The 18,422-nt window shown below is 49.9% G+C and overlaps 1 protein-coding gene across 1 annotated transcript in view; it reads left to right on the plus strand.

Annotated features, from left to right (window-relative positions):
* The window catches only part of LHX4 (LIM homeobox 4), a 38,527-nt gene extending 20,466 nt beyond the window's left edge, over positions 1-18,061 (plus strand). The window contains exons 3-6 of the mRNA XM_038758437.1: positions 10,333-10,535; positions 14,222-14,376; positions 14,956-15,127; positions 17,502-18,061. Coding sequence (XP_038614365.1) covers positions 10,333-10,535; positions 14,222-14,376; positions 14,956-15,127; positions 17,502-17,896 — 925 coding nt within the window. The 3' untranslated portion in view covers positions 17,897-18,061. The remainder of the gene's footprint in view (positions 1-10,332; positions 10,536-14,221; positions 14,377-14,955; positions 15,128-17,501) is intronic.
* Positions 18,062-18,422: the final 361 nt, after the last annotated feature.

Consider the following 18,422-nt stretch of genomic DNA (forward strand, 5'->3'; position numbering starts at 1 on the left):
TTTGTGTCTACTGCAACCACCTAAGAGAAATGAGAATTTTCCTTCCCTGGAGATCTTTAAGAAACGAAGAGACCCCAGGCCATCTCAGATGACTTAGGGGCAAGTCTGCTCGAAGGCAGATGGATGACCTAGGTGACCTCTGGAGGGTCCACGAGGCCAAAGTCACTTATGGAAGTCAGATGAGCAGCACTGCATTGGTACCTTCGTTCTCTTGGCACCAAACGCAGTGCAACAGGCGGGTGAACTTTAGAGGTCAGAGTTTAGGCCAGAGGAGAGTCCTAGTGTTAAGCAGCAGAGGGCGCTGTTAGTATGCACACAGCGGCAGAAAGGCGTCTGGGGTTTGTTTGTCCTTTGTGGTTGTTGCATCGATTGTTGCTGCAGCTGCATTTTTCTTGGACAGTGACATTGTGTTAGTTTTACCACCGCGGATCCTTGGCTCCCCCCTAGGACGGACATAGAGGCCCTGGGGAAGAAACTACCTGGGTGACTAATGCAGGGTAACGGAGCTGTCATTTGTTTTAATAACAGTGAGTATTTAGTATTCAGAGAGCACACGCAAAGCCACAGAGCATTCCAAAGCACACTGCATTTGGAATGGTAAGTTTCGGAGATAATAAGGCTCAGCCCTGCGTTTACTCAAGATGGCTCCTTTCATAAAATAGGCAAACAGCTGAGTCCTGAATCCGCTTATCCTGTGACTCCTGGTTAAGACTCCCTTCCACCGCTGCCTGCAAGGGCCTAGGAGAGGAGGAGGAGGAGGAATGGTGGTGGAGGTGGCAGCAGCAGAGGCTGGAGACTCCTGAACCAGGGGAAGAGAGGCAGCAGGGTCAACCCCAGGCCGGGGGACGGGGATGCTCTGTGCACACCCTCCACCTTGCTCCACCTCCCCCCATCCCTAACTCTGCAAGATGGGTAGGGGGAGACTGACTCTGAGGAACTTGGGGGTGGGAGAAGGCAGACCAAGCTCCAGAGGCCTCCCCACAGCTCTCCAGAGGCAAGTCTCTCCCTGGTGCCCTGCTGCATGTGTCTCCTTGAAGTTACCTCTGTTTCTGGCTGGCCTCTCCCTGGCCCTTTGGCAGATATTTCTGAATCAAGCAGAGGAGTCCTGATATACCGTCAACATCCTTGCAGTGTTAAAATCTATGAGCAAACATAGTGAGTTCAGCTCTCCCTTTCATCCCCCACCCCCTCCTAGGGCAGTGAGGCCGCTTTTTCTGGCCACCGGGGGACAAGGATTTGGGCACCCTACTACCCCTTCTCACCATCTGTCTCTGGTTCAGGGGTTACCTGTTCTGTAGATCCAAGTAAAGCAGGCAGCCCCTAGGGGAACATCCTCTGTCTGAATCTACCCAACCCCCTGCCCAACGCCATCTGTGGTTGTCCGGGTGCTCATTATTGCCTGAAACCCTAGAGCTGATTTCCAATAGGATCCGCCGCCAGGATGGGTCTGTGGCCTTGGAGGAGTGAGAGCACCTCAGCCTCCATTTCATAGTTCATAGTTTGTTTTCTCTATGAGGCCCTGGGTGTGTAGACACCTTCGGCCGATGGGCCGTCATTACTGGGGCCTCTGAGTTTTTCCCTGGGTGGGGGCTGCCCATAGCGCAGCTCAGAACTCACTTGGGTTCATTAGTACCACTCCCTCCTCCTCTGGGTTGCGTCTGCTGTTTCACAGGGGGACTGGACAGTGAGGTAACTTAGCTGGGAGGGAGGGACCACCGCAGCCACACCTGCAGCCCGAGTGACAAGTAGTCTGCAAGCATTCTGTCTGCGGTGCTGGGCAGAGCCAGCTGGCTCCAGGGCCAAGGCTCTGGCCTTCTCCCTGCTGTTTTTCTCCCCAGCCAGATGATCGCCAAGCCTCCAGCCTTGCCACCGACAAAGGGCGGGTAGCTGCTGTCCTTGGGAGTTGGGGGATCAGGAGTGGCCCCATGCTGACCGGGGCACCAACCAGCCCTGATTTATGCCAGTCAGGTCCAAGGCACCTTGTTGCTGCTCTGGAGATGGATGTATTCATGTGGGACCACAGAAATGCCTCCGTAGTTTTTATTCTGACCACTGGTACTCTCTGACTGACCAGGGCATGTCCCTCCAGCCTTCTGGTAGGTTCTGACCCTGCCCTCCCATTCCCACCTTGGCCACGCTCTTAGAAGCCAGCTGTTGCGGCTGGAAGTTTTCCGACGTTTCTGGAGAGACGGGTGGACCAGGTGATCACTAGAGCTTCCTTCCGTCTTCGACTAACAAATGGCTGAAAGAAACGTGGAGTGGGAGGGCTGAGCCAAACCCCTTTCTTGTGGTATTTGTTAGGTGCTGATTATGTGCCAAGCACTGTTCTAAATGTTAGGGTAGGTACAATAGGAATAGATCAGGTAAAATCCCTATCCCATAGGGAGCTGGGCAGAACCAGGAAGGCAGAGCTGGACTCATAATAATAATAATAATGGCATTTATTGAGTGCTTACTATGTGCCTTGGGCTGGGGGTGCAAGGACGGAGGAGTTCAATCAGTGGTATTGACTGAGCAATTACTGTGTTCAGTGCACCCTTCTTGGTACGTACTTGGTACAATTGGGAGAGTACAGTACAACAGAGTTGGTAGATAAGTTCCCTGCCCAAAGCAAACTTAGAGTCTAGAGGAATTTCTCTTGATTGCCGGGCCATCGATTTATATTTGTTGAGAGTCCAGGATCCTGCCATTGTACAGAGCCCTTGACTTTGTTGTGCATCCCACAGAATCAGCTTGAGTGAGTCCGAGTTCTCCCCATGTGGCCACGGGCCTTCACCAGTCCAGTCTTCTTGGCTCTTTCCTCCCCAACTCCTGCTGCACACATCACTCAAGGAATCCAGGCTGGTGTCAGTGGGTGGGGAAGTGAAACCGAGAAGAGAAAAGCTGGAGAGGGGTGATTGTCTACATCTGTGGCCTTCACAGTCTCCTGGAAAAGCATCCAAGTGTTGCCCGTGTGGATATGTGGTTGAAATCAACTTGTATCTTCACTTTTGGGCAGGGCCCAAACCCCCAATTTTCCATTCTGAGGGGAAATGGCTCCAGAACCGAGGAAATGGTCTGTGATGTTAGCTGGCAACCCTGCCCCCATGATGCCTCTTGGTGGGTACAAGTATTCATCTCCAAGCACTTGACAGACATCAGTGAATGCTTACAACACATCTGGGGAATAATTAGCTGTCTCTATTCCCTTTTCCGGCTGAAGAGTCTGAGATGCAGATGTGACTCACTGAAAGGTTGAGCACTCTTCAGTCTGGAAGATACGGGCTGAGAGGGGACAGCAGTTGTCTGCCTCCCCCTTCTAGACTGTGAGCCTGTTGTTGGGTAGGGACCATCTCTATATGTTGCCGACTTGTACTTCCCAAGCGCTTAGGACAGTGCTCAATAAATACGCAGTAAGTGCTCAATAAATATGAATGAATGAATGAAGCCTACAGAATCATGCAGGATATAGGCAGAGTGAACACAGAATAACTTGTCAACAAATCCCACGACACTAGAACAAGGGACCTCCATTGAAGGATTAAGTTGATAAATTCAAAGCAAGCAAAAGGAAGCCCTTCCCTACATAGTAGGTGGCCAGCATAACTGATTAATTACTTACTGTAATTACTTAATTACAGGAAACTGTGTAGGTTGCAAATATCATTGGGTTCCAGAGGACTTTGGGTAAATTCATGGACAAGTAGTCCATAATAAGTTTCTGGGGCAAAGTTAGAAAACATGGAGGGGAAACTAAGCAACTGTGGGTGGTATATCCGCTCACTGTGGGCTGGGAATGTGTCTACCAATTCTGTTGTACTCTCCTAAGTGCTTAGTACTGTGTTCTGCACAAAATAAATGCTCAATAAATACCGATGACGATGACAGTGTCAAGGAAGGCAGCCTCCAAGTATTCTGTGGCCACTGGTGGAGACCAAAAACTGAGCTGGATGGACCACTGTTTTGGCTCAGTAGTGTTCTTGCTCATGGCTTTTGGTTCTTAATTTCATTTATTCATTCATTCAATCATATTTACTGAGCACTTACTGTGTACAGAGCACTGTACTAAGCGCTTGGGAAGTGCAAGTCGGCAACAAATAGAGACGATCCCTACCCAACAATGGGCTCACAGTATAGAAGTGAGGTAGGGACAGGGCTGGGCAGAGCTGAATTCTGGTCTCCAGCTTCCAGCGGCTCATAAGCACCTTCCCACAAGGTGGATTCTACTTCAGGTGCCTAGAGCCCCAACCTTCCCGACTTCATCTCCTCACAAGCTGGAGGGGCCAGCCCGGTCTCCGGGTGTCCTTTGGAAAGGACGGCTTGTCCTCTGTGGTCCTTTGTATTTCTCCCTCCGCAGGAAACAGGCTCGGGTGGGGAGTCCGTTGTCAGGGGGTAGTTTACGAGCGACCAAACTTGACTCATTAAACTGCTTCTCAGAGAGTGGTGATATATGCTGGAAGTATTGGGCCCTACAGTAACAGTAAATATCAGCAACTTATCTGTCAAATGCGGTGATAGATAAAAGAAATACACGTAGGGAAGTGTCAGCCGAGAAAAATATATGGCCGGTGATAAATCACAGCCAAAGCAATTAAAGTAGAAAATCCAAGTTAAACAGTATTTTGTTTCCACGGATGGGAAAGCAGGACTGGGGCCAGGCATACAGGCTGGGGAGCGGGGTTAGAGGGACTGGGCATAGAGCTCTCTCTTAATGGGAACTAGCTTCAGAGTGGCCCAAGGTCCGCAGCTTATGGATGGTCATTCAATCAGTGAGGGCATCGCCTAAGCCAAGAATTACATCACATGGACCCAGGTGCAGCACCTGCTCTGGGAAGGGCTTTCCTGCAGCGGGAACCTCCTTCCAAGAAGCGAGTGGTGGAGGTTTGGGGCCCTTTCCTTCCTCCAGACCATCCCCCTACTTGAAGGCCTAGCCTCAAAAAGTTTAAATTGAGCCCCTAAGGTGGTAAGACTGTGAACCCGTTGTTGGGTAGGGATCGTCTCTATATGTTGTACTTTTCAAGCGCTTAGTACAGTGTTCTGCACACTGAAAGCACTCAATAAATCCGATTGAATGAATGAATTAATGGTAAGGAAATGAGGCATGGGGAGTTTGAGTGGGACTGGCGCCCGGCTCCCTTGACACTTCACTCAGCTTTGGAGTGAGGAGTCCGAGCATGAGTTAGAGGTCTTTTTCCTTCTCAGTAGGGTCCTGCGCCCTCTCCACCATGTCTTCCCTCTGTGGGGAAGCCTTGGTCAGAACTAGAAAGGGTTAATAATGATGCTTTGGCCAGTATGCCAAGAAGATCCCTTCCTGTACTTGTCCGTGGGTGTGGCTGGGCTGTCTGTCCCTTCCTAATAGAGGGTGTCTTTGGTCCTGGATAGTATTTCATGTGCTCTGGGTGACGCAGCACAGTCCCATGGGTCACAGAGAAGCAGTGTGTGGCCTAGTGGAAAGAGCGTGGGCCAGGACGTCTGAGTTTAATGCTGGCTCTGCCACTTGACTGCTGTATTACTTTTGGCAAGTCACTTCTCTGTGCCTCATTTCCTCATCTGTAAAATGGGGGTTAAATACCTGTTTTCTCTGCCGGTTAGACTACGAGCACCATGTGGGGCAGAGACTGTGTCTGACCTTATTATCTTGCATCTCCCCCTGTGTTTAGTACTTAGTACTTTGTGGTTGGCACAAAGTAAGCATATAATAAATCCTGCAGTTATTAGTGTGTTAGTTCAGGGGATGGGAGGGGGGGTGTAGGTTGGTCCATGCCAGGGACTCCCTCTGAACATGGTGCTAGATGTAAAGGGCTTTGAGTGTCAAATGGGAAAAGTCATTTTTCCTATAAATGTTCTCAGTCTGTATTTGCATGGTTTTCCCTTCTCTTGGCTCTTGAGGACTCTTTACCCCCTTTCACCCTCACACATTTCCTGTCTCCTTCCTGATGGTTGCCCCTGGCTACCACATTCATTTATTCACTCATTCAATTGTATTTGAGTGCTTACTGTGTGCAGAGTGCACTGTATGTCATTTAAGGTGCTGGAGGAGAAGAGGTGTTATAGTGGTGCCACTCAGAGTCCGTTGAGATGTTTCTGTTGTGCCAGGGATCTGGAATCTTGGTTCAGAGGAATGCAAGGCCCAGGAGACAGCCTCAGTCCCCGGCTACGACTTAAAGTGGGTTCTAGTGGAGCTGGATGAGAAGCGAGGAAAAGTGGGGGTTGAGGAGCAGTAGAGGAGAGAGAAAGGCATGAAGCTGAGAGGGCATTTAAAGGCTCGGGGGGCAGTGGGGAGGATAGTAGTAATGCGGGCTTAGTCTCTGGACTTCCTGTGGGTCTCCAGGAATATCCTGTGATTACTCTGGGTCTGCATTTCCTATAAGGGTTGGGGGCAGTTGTCCTGTTTTCAGTCAGTCCATCCCTGATCTGGCATCGATTTAGCACTGGGCCCTTCTATATCTGATATTTTAAATTCCTGGCCACCTATTTCTGAGATGCTGCCACCAGGTCCTGCAACTCACAAACGCCACCTCTATTAACAAGTGGGGGATGGGAGGGGAGGGGTGGTCAGGGACCCAACTGGAAAAAAGCTCTAGGTTTCACGGATTTCCGCCAAGAGGCTTTTCATGTGTCCTTTTGTCATTGTCATGTAACTTTCATTTGTCTGTTTCTTCCCATCAATCAGAGGTATTTATTGAGTGCTTGCTATGTGCAGAGCCATCAGCCAAGGGGTGCTAAGAGTGGCCACTCTGGTTTCTCACTCTAATCACCAGGATCCCTCTCAGGCCTTGCCTAAAGCAAAGGGCGGGATGGCTGTTGGGTGGACCAGCTCCTGAATATAAGCTCCAGGGGTCTGGCGAGGCCGTGGCTCTTTGGTCACCTATTCTGACCCCAATCTCTCTTTGGTCTTTTCTCCTTGGCTCATCGCCAGAGGAGCAGCTTGGAATCGTGCTGCGTCTTTTCTTTTCTGCCAGCTTGGGACAGGGCAGGGCCTGGTGGGGCTGGGGGCTGAGGCAGGGGATGAGTGTGCGGGACCCTGGAGGAGGGAAGCCCCTGGACACCTGCCCAAACATTGGGAGTGTGTAAATAGATGTGGCCCGCCCCAGTTGGCTACTCAGTTGGGGACTCTGTCCCTCTCTGTCTACTATGGGAGGAATTGGGTAACCCAGGTTTCAAAACCGGATTCTCTCTAACTTTAGCTGGGGGGCGGAGGGGAGGAAGACAAGGAGAGCCCTATGACTCCCCCCAAATCTCATTTTAGCCAAAGGGTTTAGCCTTCCCTCCTAAACCAGATAGCTGACAAGGAGCCAACGGACTGACTTGAGATGGGTCGCCTAGTGGCAAGAGCATGGGCTTGGGAGTCAGAGGACGTGAGTTCTAATTCCTGCTCTGCCACTTACCAGCTGTGTGACTTGGGGCCAGTCACTTCACTTCTCTGTGCCTCAGTTATCAGTAAAATGGGGATGGAGAATGTGAGCCCCATGTGGGACAACCTGATTACCTTGTATCTACCCCAGTGCTTAGAACAGTGATTGATATTTAGTGTGCTTAACAAATACCATAATTATTATGATTATTATGTTTTCTCTTCCCACTTTCTAAGATCACCCCCTGGGAGCTGAAAGGCAAGTAGGAAGATGGTTGAGGAGAAGCTAGAGACCTGGATAATCCTCAAATGGATGTCCGGCTGTCCAGCCTCTGGGCACTGTTGGGTTAAGTGTGGTGGTGGTAGTGGGTGGAGAGAGAAGATGGATGGGGACAACTCAGCCATGTGCCGGGAGGAGTCTGCTTCCCGGGGCTGAGGAAGACTTCGCTCTGAGGCCCTGAACTTTCTTATTCTTCCATGGCTCTGGTGCGTCCAGAGGAGGCCACTTCAGCCAGTACTGGGACCATGAGGAAGCCAGTGGTGGTGGTGGGGTTTTGGGTGGGATTTTCGAGTCTGCCCAGGCGGATGGGACCACCCCAAAGCTCTGGCCATTTGGGAACGTCTCATTCGTCTGCCTTCCTCCAGCACCCTTGTAGCCAGCCGCTGCCTCTGCCCCACCCGGCCATCATAGGAGTTGGAGCATGATGGGAGGGTGCTGTACTTGAAGGGGCAACTACGGCCCCGCCTGACTGGCCACAGGGCCGTGACTATGAGGAAAAGGTAGCAAGGGACAGGAGGCTGCTCCTTAGCAGAGGCAGAAGTCCCACAATCAGGGAAATTGCTTCAATTGCTAAAAAAACACTGGTGGGGAAGTCCATTTATTTTTCATTTTTCTAGTGCACTCGCCACCCCTGTGCATGAATCACTGTCGTTATGTAGATTAAATTTATTCCCCCATTATCTTTCCTGTCTCCAGTGCATATGTGTCAACTGGGCTTCTTGCACTTGAAATTCAAAAGCTGCTTTGTAGTGAGAGAGCTGGTTCCTGCCCCTTCGATAAAGGCCACAGGAGTGCCTGAGAACCAGCTTCGCTGTACTCAAGAAAATATACCCATCTCCCCCCTCCCTCTCCCGTCCTTTCCTTTTCTTCTCCTTCCCCAGGGCTTCTCCCTCCACTCTCCTTTGCTCAATCCCTCCTCTCCCCCTTCCTTCACCCCTAGGGTCGGTGGTGCCAATTGCTGTACCTAGAGAGGTTGCCTGTCCCTCCCCCAGCCCCAGTTAAAGGGACTTGGATGCTTACTGGAACAGATTCTTGATATGGAAAACCTATTCTTTCTGTAGGTTTGGTAACAGGCTTGAGAAAAGCTACTCCTCCCTCTCCCCTCATTCTCCACCCCCCCACCCTTCGCCTCCTCCCTCCCACTTCGTTTGTTTCACATGAATTCCTGAGACGTTTTCAATTTCCTGATAGTGACACTGCAACAAAGAGTTGGGCTAGTGGGATTCTGGTAAGCAGATAGTTTGCTCCGATTTGCTACTGTGGGTATTTGTGTACACAAGTGTATACAAATACACATGAATACAACACATTCACTCTCAGGATTCGCTCTTGGAGAAACCTGCAACCATCCCTCATTCACCGGGTTGACATGTTTCACTACCTCCCCGAAATTTCCCCCCATCCCACCCCCTTTCAGCTCAGGTGGTTATAGGGACACCCTCAGCAGGGAGGTATGCTGTCTACGCCTGGAAATACACAGACCAAGCCACGGCTTCTTTCTGGATAGATCAGGAAACCTCTGGGGGAGCAGCCCGCCTTGGCTCCCTCCCCACCTGCTGTGGTTTATCCAGGGAAGGAGCCCCAAAGCCTGTAGGGGGGCAGTCTTTTACTCCCCTCTATAGCCCGTGTTGGGGAAACTCAGGGACCCCCAGCACAGACCCTCCCCAGTTGCCCACCTCCAGACAACCACAATAGTGCACAAACTGTGCTTCCCCAGCCCCCCAGAAACACTCACTCACGCACACCCCCAACACCAGGTATCATTAGAGAATAAGAGTCCTATCATTCCATATTAATCTGGGATTCATCATGATAACCACGACTATAATTAATTTATTTGGTATTAATGTGGATGAAATATGTACTGTCCTTTCAGGGGAAATCATACTGCCTATAAGCATTAGTTAAAAGGACCATTAAAATCAAACCTTCCCCAGATCCATTAGGCAAAGTCTTTCATCCTGAAGAAGATAAAGTTCTGCCGTGTGAAATGTCATGAATAATTAGGTTGATTGCTGTTTTAAACTCTGCCCCTGCCTTCCCGCCTTCCCCTCCTCCTCCCTCTTGCAGTGGGGAAGCCTCACCTGCCATCTCAGTCAGCAGTGGCTTTGGCCAGGTCAGCCTTTGCTCATAATTCACCAGAGGAAGATTTTGGGGTTAAAGTAATTCACTTTTGGTGGGAATTAGCATTCGGGGAAAGGACTGGGATGTCCATCAACTCACTTTATTTCTGAACCCCCAGAACTGGTATGGGTCTGAGTGCTTCCTTAGGACAAGAATCCACGCTGCTGACCCTGAGATGTAGTCTGCTGCGACAGAATAACACTTTTTGCCAACCACTTTAGGGGCAGCCTATGTGCCGAGAGTTCATTTTGGCTTCCAGGGCAGTTAAGCTGAGCCCTCATTAGGGGGAAAAAACCAGTAGGGTTAGTTGGAGGGCTATGGAGGTGGTGCCCATGTGGTGGTGTTATTTATTTAGTCATTTTCCTAATGAATAACTAACTTTGGCTTGGTAGATAAAAAGTGCTCCCCCCCCCCCCGGCGAGAAATGAGTTCTTGGCTCAGTGCCTACAGGACTTTGGATGAACACTGATGCTGCTTCTCCTTAGTGGAGACCCAAACTGGTGCCACTGGGGGTCAGGGCCAGGGCTGAGTGCATCGGGTCGGCCCCTTCCATTTGTAGTAATGCTCCTCTCTGTGGCTCTTGTCTCCCTCCCAGGCGCTTTGGCACAAAATGCACGGCCTGCCAGCAGGGCATCCCTCCAACCCAAGTGGTCCGGAAGGCCCAGGACTTTGTCTACCACCTCCACTGCTTTGCCTGCATCATCTGCAACCGCCAGCTGGCCACGGGCGACGAGTTCTACCTTATGGAGGATGGGCGGTTGGTGTGCAAGGAGGACTATGAGACGGCCAAGCAGAACGGTAGGGATCCCCAGAATTCTGTGGAGGAGAGGAAGTCCTGACCCCTTTCGCTCCAGGTTGGCATTCATGGTGGCAGCTGTTTCCTTTGCCCTCTTCATCCTGAAGGAAGTCTGGGTAGCAGCTCTTGGCTTTTTTTCTCCAAGGCTTCCCCCCATCCATGGTCTGTGGCCAAATTGTACAACCCCGCCACCTCCCCACCTTTTTTTTTTTTCTGTCCCTGTGTGTCCTTGTGTGTCCCGGGCCCATGATTGGGGTATCTTTATTTTCCGACTCACCATCTCAACCCCAGATATCACCTCATCACTCTATGGGAATCGCTGGGCTGGAACTCTGCTCCTGGAGTCCTTACCTTCCAGTGGGCACACAGGCACCTCTAGGGTGTTTCCTAGCCGATGTTGGTTTAACAGCCATAACAGTTTAGATAGCTTAGACCAAAGAGAATGGGGAAAACTCTCTTATCTGGAAGAAATCCATATAAGTAGGATGTAAATATCCTTGCCCCTTTTTCCAACCTTAATTGTAGATGGGTCAGACCCATTGAACAGCTTCAACTCTTGGGCAAAACGGTCTGAAAGTGGGGAGGAGGAAAGACATGGCTAGGATGGGCCTAGACTTGTATCTCAATTGTTCCATTCTTTTATGTGTCTTGTGTCAACTCCTCCTCCCCGGTTTATTCTTGTATCAGAGGCCAAGGGCTCTGTAATTCTTATCCAGGTACATTTTCCCCCAGAACTTAACTCAGTTACTTGCACATAGAACTTTATAAGTACTATTACTAAACTACTATATGCCAGGATAAAATATCAGAAAAAACACTGAATTTATAAATACCATAAAAAATTGAATATATCCATAATAATGATATTTGTTAAGCCCTTACTATGTGCCAATCACTGTTCTAAGCATTGGGGTAAATACAAAATAATTAACTTGGACACAGGCCTTATCCTACCTAGGGCTCACAGTCCAAGTAAGAGAGAGTAAGATTTAATTCCCCCAGGATTTCATTCTCTTTTACAGCTAAGGAAACAGGCCCAGAGAAGTTAAGTAGAGAAGCAGTGTGGCTCAGTGGAAAGAGCCCGGGCTCGGGAGTCAGAGGTCACGGGTTCTAATCCCAGCTCCACCGCTCGTCAGCTGTGTGACTTTGGGCAAGTCACTTAACTTCTCCGGGCCTTAGCTACCCATCTGTAAAAAGGGGATTAAGACTGTGAGCCCCACGTGGGACAACCTGATCACCTTGTATCTACCCCTGTGTTTAGAACAGTGCTTTGCACATAGTAAGCACTTAACAAATACCATTATTATTATTAAGTGACTTGGCCAAGGTCATACAGCAGACAGGTGGCAGAGTCGGGATTAGAACTCAGGGTCTCTGACTCCCAGGTCCATGCTCTTTCTACTAGGACATGATTTAGTACTACACAATGCTGAGGATTTTATATTTATTTTATTTTGTTAGTATGTTTGGTTTTGTTCTCCGTCTCCCCCTTTTAGACTGTGAGCCCACTGTTGGGTAGGGACTGTCTCTATATGTTGCCAACTTGTACTTCCCAAGCGCTTAGTACAGTGCTCTGCACACAGTAAGCGCTCAATAAATACGATTGATTGATTGAGGATGGGTAAAAATGCATGACACCTGTTGCGTTGATACAACTCTGGATGTTGGGAGTTCACTGGAGAAGACTTTAGGGAGAAGACTCTTAGGAGAAGGTGGAATTTTAGGAGGGCTTTGAAGGTGGGGTGAACTGTTGTCTAGAAGGATTTTTGTGGAGTTGGAGGGCATTCCAGATTGGGGGAACAGCATGAAGAAAGGTTGGAGGCATGAGAAGTGACAGGGATTTACAGTTTGGTGAGCTTGGAAGAGGACAAGCTGAGGAGGGCCAACACGTCAGATGGAAAAAGCTGAGGGAGAGTGTTGAAGCCATTGCTAGGAAGTTTCTGCTTGATGCAGAGGGAGTTGGGCAGCCAGCAGGGCATTTTGGGGGTTGTGTCCTGAGTGCCATTTCAGGAAGGTGATCTGGGTAAAGACATGGATAAAATGGAGGAGGGGGGGAGAGGCTAGAAGCAAGAAGATCAGTGAGGACGCTGATACTGTAGTTTAACTGCTATTTGACGAGTGCTTGTTCTATATTCTACTTTCCCAAGCACTTAGTGCAGTATTCTGCACACAGTTAAGTGCTCAATAAATGACATCTATTATTAGTTGACTGAATCAGGGTGGTGGCTGTTTTGGTGGAGAGGAAGGAACAGACCTAGGAAAAATCAGCACGATTTAGCAGTTGACTGAATGTGAAGTAGAAGGCAGACTTAACAGTCAGGGATGACATCAAGGAGGTAGGCCTTTTCGGACAGGAAGGATGGTGGTGTTATTGGCAGAGATGGAAAAATTGGGAAGGTGAGAACTTAAGCTTAAAAAATGTTGAATTCCAGCCATGTGGTCATGTCCTGAAAGCAAGAGGAGATGCGGGAGAGAGGCTGAGTCTAGAGGGGTAGGTTTGTGGGTCATTCGCATAGTGGTGGTAGCTGAAACCATGCTAGCTGTGAGCTCCCTGAGTGACCCTGAAAAGATAAAGGGATCCAGAACAGAGCTTCACAGAACACCCACAGTTAAGTGATGAAAGGTGGGAGAAGAGCCATTGAAAGAAACTGTGAGGAGAGGAAGGAGAATCAGGAGAGTATCTGATTAGCAAAACTGAGATCTGAGAGTGTTTCAAGGATAAGGGAGCATTCAACAGTGTTGATGGTGGCTGTGATGTCAGGGAGGATTAGGATAGAGTAGAGCCCATTGGACTTGGCTCTGAGTTGGTCACTGGTGACTCTGGAGACTGTGATCTCAGTGGATTGAAGAGGATGACTCCCTTAAAGCAGCTCAAGAAGAGAGGTGGTGGAGAGAAAGAGAACAGCAAGTCAGTAGGGGAGGCTGGGGGGGGGGAGCATGGGATCCAGAGAAGGCTTTTTGTAGAATGGGGGAGACCTGACTGACTTTGAAAACATGGGGAAGGAACCATCTGAGGGTGACAGGTTGAAGATGGTGGTAAGAGAGGAGAGTGGGAGCAAACGTTTTTAAGAGATGAGAGCCGCTGATAGAAAGGATAGATTTAGAAAGACAGCCAGGAAGGGGAAGTGGAGTTGTTAGTATCTTTTCTGGCTCTTATAATTCTCAACAAATGGACTCCATCTGTAATAGACAGAACTCCGGTCAGTGGAAGTTGATTCTCTTGAGCAGAAGGCTTTGTTTGTCCTGGTTGGATGGGGGAGGGGGCCACAGGGGCAGCAGGATGGAAGGAGGAGGAGGTTGGGCCGAGGCATTATTCCGGACTCAGGCAGTGGTCCATCCTGTGGGAGTCATTAAGGGGAAAGGGTGGGGCAGCTATGATTGGGTGACAGCGCTTTTAGAGAGGGAGGAGTCACTTCAACAACACTGATAGCTCAGGGCAAGTCAGTGGTCTGGGCAGCATTAGCCGATTCTACCCTGGACTAGCAATTTCCCTCAGGGTCCCAAAAACTGTCTCAGAAAGGGTTAATCTATTTTAGCGGTGGGAGGTGGTGACCTCCAAAGGCAAACCCCAAGAGAACTCCCCTGTTAAGATGGGAAAAGGCTGTAGGATCATTTTCTGGCAAGTGTTGCTTTTTTTCTGGTTGTCCTTCCGTCTTTCCTAGCCATTAAGGAATGACATCTCTTGCAGATGACTCGGAGGCTGGAGCCAAGAGACCCCGGACCACCATCACGGCCAAGCAGCTGGAGACCCTGAAGAATGCCTACAAGAACTCCCCCAAACCAGCCCGCCACGTGAGGGAACAGTTGTCTTCTGAGACGGGACTGGACATGAGGGTGGTCCAGGTAAGCATCAGGCCTGGGTGGCCTGCTGCCCTTCTGATGGCCTCACTCACCGGTACCAGGGGCAGAAGGAGGGAAGCCACTTGTTTGCTGTGCAAGTCCTTGGCCCTTGTCTCTCCAGCTGTCTGTCCCTGATGCCCAAGCTGGAGTAGTGGTATCACAGTATTATCTGCAAAGTACTATCCTAAACACTAGGAAAAAATACCCAGGTAAAAGTTAGACACGATCCCTGCCCCTCAACGGGCTGACAGTCCAAAAAGGAGCGGGATCTACAGGGTAAACTATTGGCCTGGGATGAAGAGTTTCCTTTTTGGGAAACCAAGGGGGTAGGAAAGAGCAGGGCAGCTTGCTGAGATTCGGAGACTGAAGAGACAGAAGCATTGGAGGGTTGGTCCCTCTGCATACTACCCAGTGGGGCTAGAGGGAAGAATGAAAGCATATAGTGCTTTCATAGTATAGTAAGAATGTAGGCATATAGTGATATGCCTACAGGCAGGATTGTCCCGCCTTGCTCTGCCCTGCCCTCGGGATCCCGCCCTTCCCCAACTCTCCCGTCTCCCCTCCCTGGACCACCTGCTCCAGGTCTGGTTTCAGAACAGGAGAGCCAAGGAGAAACGTCTGAAGAAGGATGCTGGGCGGCACCGCTGGGGGCAGTTCTACAAGAGCGTGAAGAGGAACCGAGGAGGCAGCAAGCATGAGAAGGAGAGCTCGGCCGAGGACTGCGGCGTTAGCGACAGTGAGCTGAGCTTCCGAGGTGAGCAGAACCTGGAGGGAGGGGGCCGGGAGCCACCTGTTACCATCTCGGGAGGGGCGGGGAGGGTGTCCGGAACCACTCTGCCTGCTGCAAATGTCCGGGAGGCGGGGCTGAGGCCAAGGAGAGATGTGTTGCCACAGGTGGGGCAGGCTGTGGAGGGCCTGGGGAGGGGTGATGAGGGTACCTCAGGGTCTCCAGTCCCAGCCAGCCCAAGCTCCCTGTCTCCCTCCCTGTGAGGAGTCTCCCCTGCTTCCCTGTTTCCTCCTCCACTCATTCGCTTCAGAGCTGTGTCCTCGAGCTCAAGGTCTCCAAAGCTGCTTTCAAGAGCACAGCTGCTATGAGCAGGAGGAAGGAAAAGATGAAGATTAAAGGCGGGAGGGGCAGGCAAGAGGCAAAGGACAAATATAAAAGGAGAGGGAAATTTGTAGCAGGATGAAGGAGAAGGGAAGAACGAGAGGAACCAGGAGAATAGATCAAAGGAAAAGGGACAGCAAAAGGTAGTAGGAATGAAAAGGCAGGAAGGGTAGAACTAGGATAGGAAAAGAAGGAGCAAAGGATCAAGAAACCAAACGAGCCAGGGAAGGTTAGGAGATGGCCTGGAGGAAGAGAGGAAGTAGGTAGGACCAAGGTATGGGGATGGCAATAGGTAGAAGGCACAGAAGCCTACTGATCATCAACCCTTCCTAGTCTTGGGTCACAGGAGCATTGGGAAAGTGTTCGGATCCCAATTACTTTCCTTTTCTTAAAAAAAAAAATTGTACTATTTAAGTACTTACTATGAGCCAGGCACTGGGGAAGATACAGCTAATCAGGTTGGACAGTTCTTTGTCCCACATGGGGTTCACCGAGTCTAAATTGGAGGGAGGAGAATTTAATCCCCATTTTACAGATGAGGTAATTGAGACACAGAGAAGTTAAGTGACTTGCCCAAGGTCACACAGCAGGCAAGTGACAGAGCGGGGATTAAAACTCAGGTCCTCTGCCTCCCTGGCCCGTGCTTTTTCCACACTGCTTCTCTTCTTCATATTTTGTGGCCACTGAAAAGTCAAAAGACTTTTTCTGCCATTTTTTCAACTAATCAACATCAGGCATTTTAATTGGAAAGTAGTGTAAGCCTAAATTGCTTTGCTCAAAAAACACAAATTGAAGCTTCAGAAACTTCAACTTTCCTCTAAACAAATACTAATAATAATGGCATTAATTAAGCACTTACTATGTGCAAAGCACTGTTCTAAGCACTGGGGAGGATACAAAGTGATTAGGTTGTCCCACGTGGGGTTCACAGACTTAATCCCCATTTTACAGATGAGATAATTGAGGCATAGAGAAATTAAGTGACTTGCCCAAGTCACACAGCTGACAATTGGCGGAGCTGGGATTTGAACCCATGACCTCTGACTCCAAAGCCCATGCTCTTTCCACTGAGCCATGCAGCTTCTCTAATAATAATAAGCAGTTGGTGAGCCGTAGACTATATATAATCCTTATTGTGATGCAAATAAAATGACTCCTGCACCCCTCCGGAATCTCTGTAGAAACTGCCTCTAGAGGACGTGAGACTTAAAGGACATGAAAGGTCTGTCCTTGGCAAAGGAAAAGTGTTATCCCACTAGTTTTCTTGTTGTCTTCTTCTTGGGCTTGGGCTTTTGCAGTACCCTGAATAATGGCAATAACAGTAAAGTTAGTAATCGTGGTATTTGATAAGTGCTTATTATGTGTGCACAGAGAAGCAGTGTGGCCTTGTGGAAAGAGCATGGCCTGTGAGTCAGAAGACCTGGATCTGCCACTTACCTGCTGTGTGTCCTTGGGCAAGTCACTTAACTTTTCTGTGCTTCAGTTCTTTCATTCAATCGTATTTATTGAGCGCTTACTGTGTGCAGAGCACTGTACTAAGTACTTGGGGATTTGCAAATTGGGGATTCGGTACCTCTTCTTCCTATTCATACTGTGATTCCCCAAGTGGGACATGATTTTGTATCTACCCAGCACTTAGTACAGGGCTTGGTACAGGGTAAGTGTTTAACGAATATCACAGTTATTAATATGTGCCAGGCACTGTACTGAGCACAGGATAGATGGAAGGTAATCAGATTGGACACAGGCCCTGCTCCCCATAGGAGTCACTGTCTAAGTAGGAGGGAGAACACAAGTATTAAACCCCATTTTACAGTTGAAGGGATTGAGGCCCAGAGAAGTTGTGACTTTCCCAAGGTCCCAGCAGCTATGTGGCGGAACTAGAATCCAGGACCCCTGACTCTTTGGCCCAGGCTTGGCCCTTGAGCAGCAGCTACCTGGCAACAAGGGGCGAAGAGTTGGGGGCCACAGGGTGGCAGTGGCAGTGCCCATCATTGAATTTACATTCTTTTGTTCACAGAAGATCAGATTCTCTCAGAGCTCGGCCACACCAATAGAATTTACAGCAACGTGGGGGATGTATCCGGCGGACAGTTAATGAACGGGAGCTTCTCTATGGACGGGACAGGACAATCCTATCAGGACTTGAGGGATGGGAGCCCCTATGGAATTCCTCAGTCTCCATCCTCCATATCGTCCCTCCCGTCCCACACTCCGTTGCTCAATGGGCTGGATTACGCGATGGACAGTAATTTGGGAATCCTAGCGCACGGCGGGCAGGGGGTGAGCCAGACGCTGAGAGCCATGGCCGGGGGCCCCACCTCAGATCTCTCCACGGGAAGCAGTGTAGGCTACCCAGACTTTCCAACCAGCCCAGCCTCTTGGCTTGATGAAATGGATCATCCTCCTTTTTAAACCTCTCTCCTCCCCCGAACCCTGCTTGTCCCGTTGGCCCGAGAGAGTCCGTTCACGTATCAAGAGAGACGACGGCACGTGATGTTTGGGGATCATGGACAAACCGACGTAGATTTCCATTATTTTCAATGGATGCCCTCCACTGGTTCCCGGAAGGTTGTAAGACAATACTAGGGCATTTTTTCTGTGGGGTCGGGCGGCGGGGGAGAGAAGGGTGTGGAGGTGGGGAGGAGAGTTCCCCTGGAAACCAGCACATGGGTGTATAATGTATGACTTGAGGGTTCGGGCTGTAGTGGATGCAGACTTGTTGACTCTACACCCCGTATCCGCTACTCTCACCTCCCTCCCCTCACCCCCCACCCCATGCTTAGAGGCTTTGGCTGTTTGGTGCTTTGAAGCACGTTGACTGTGACCGCTCACACTGGCCTTTGGGAATTCAGCTTCGGCTAGTGAGTGTTTTTCCTGATTTCTGATGCCTCCCAAGCATTCCCCTTCAGCCGGGACTGACTGGGCTGGCAGCAAGAGA

Source organism: Tachyglossus aculeatus, chromosome 16 (assembly GCF_015852505.1).
Source record: "Tachyglossus aculeatus isolate mTacAcu1 chromosome 16, mTacAcu1.pri, whole genome shotgun sequence".
Classification (NCBI taxonomy): Eukaryota; Metazoa; Chordata; class Mammalia; order Monotremata; family Tachyglossidae; genus Tachyglossus; species Tachyglossus aculeatus.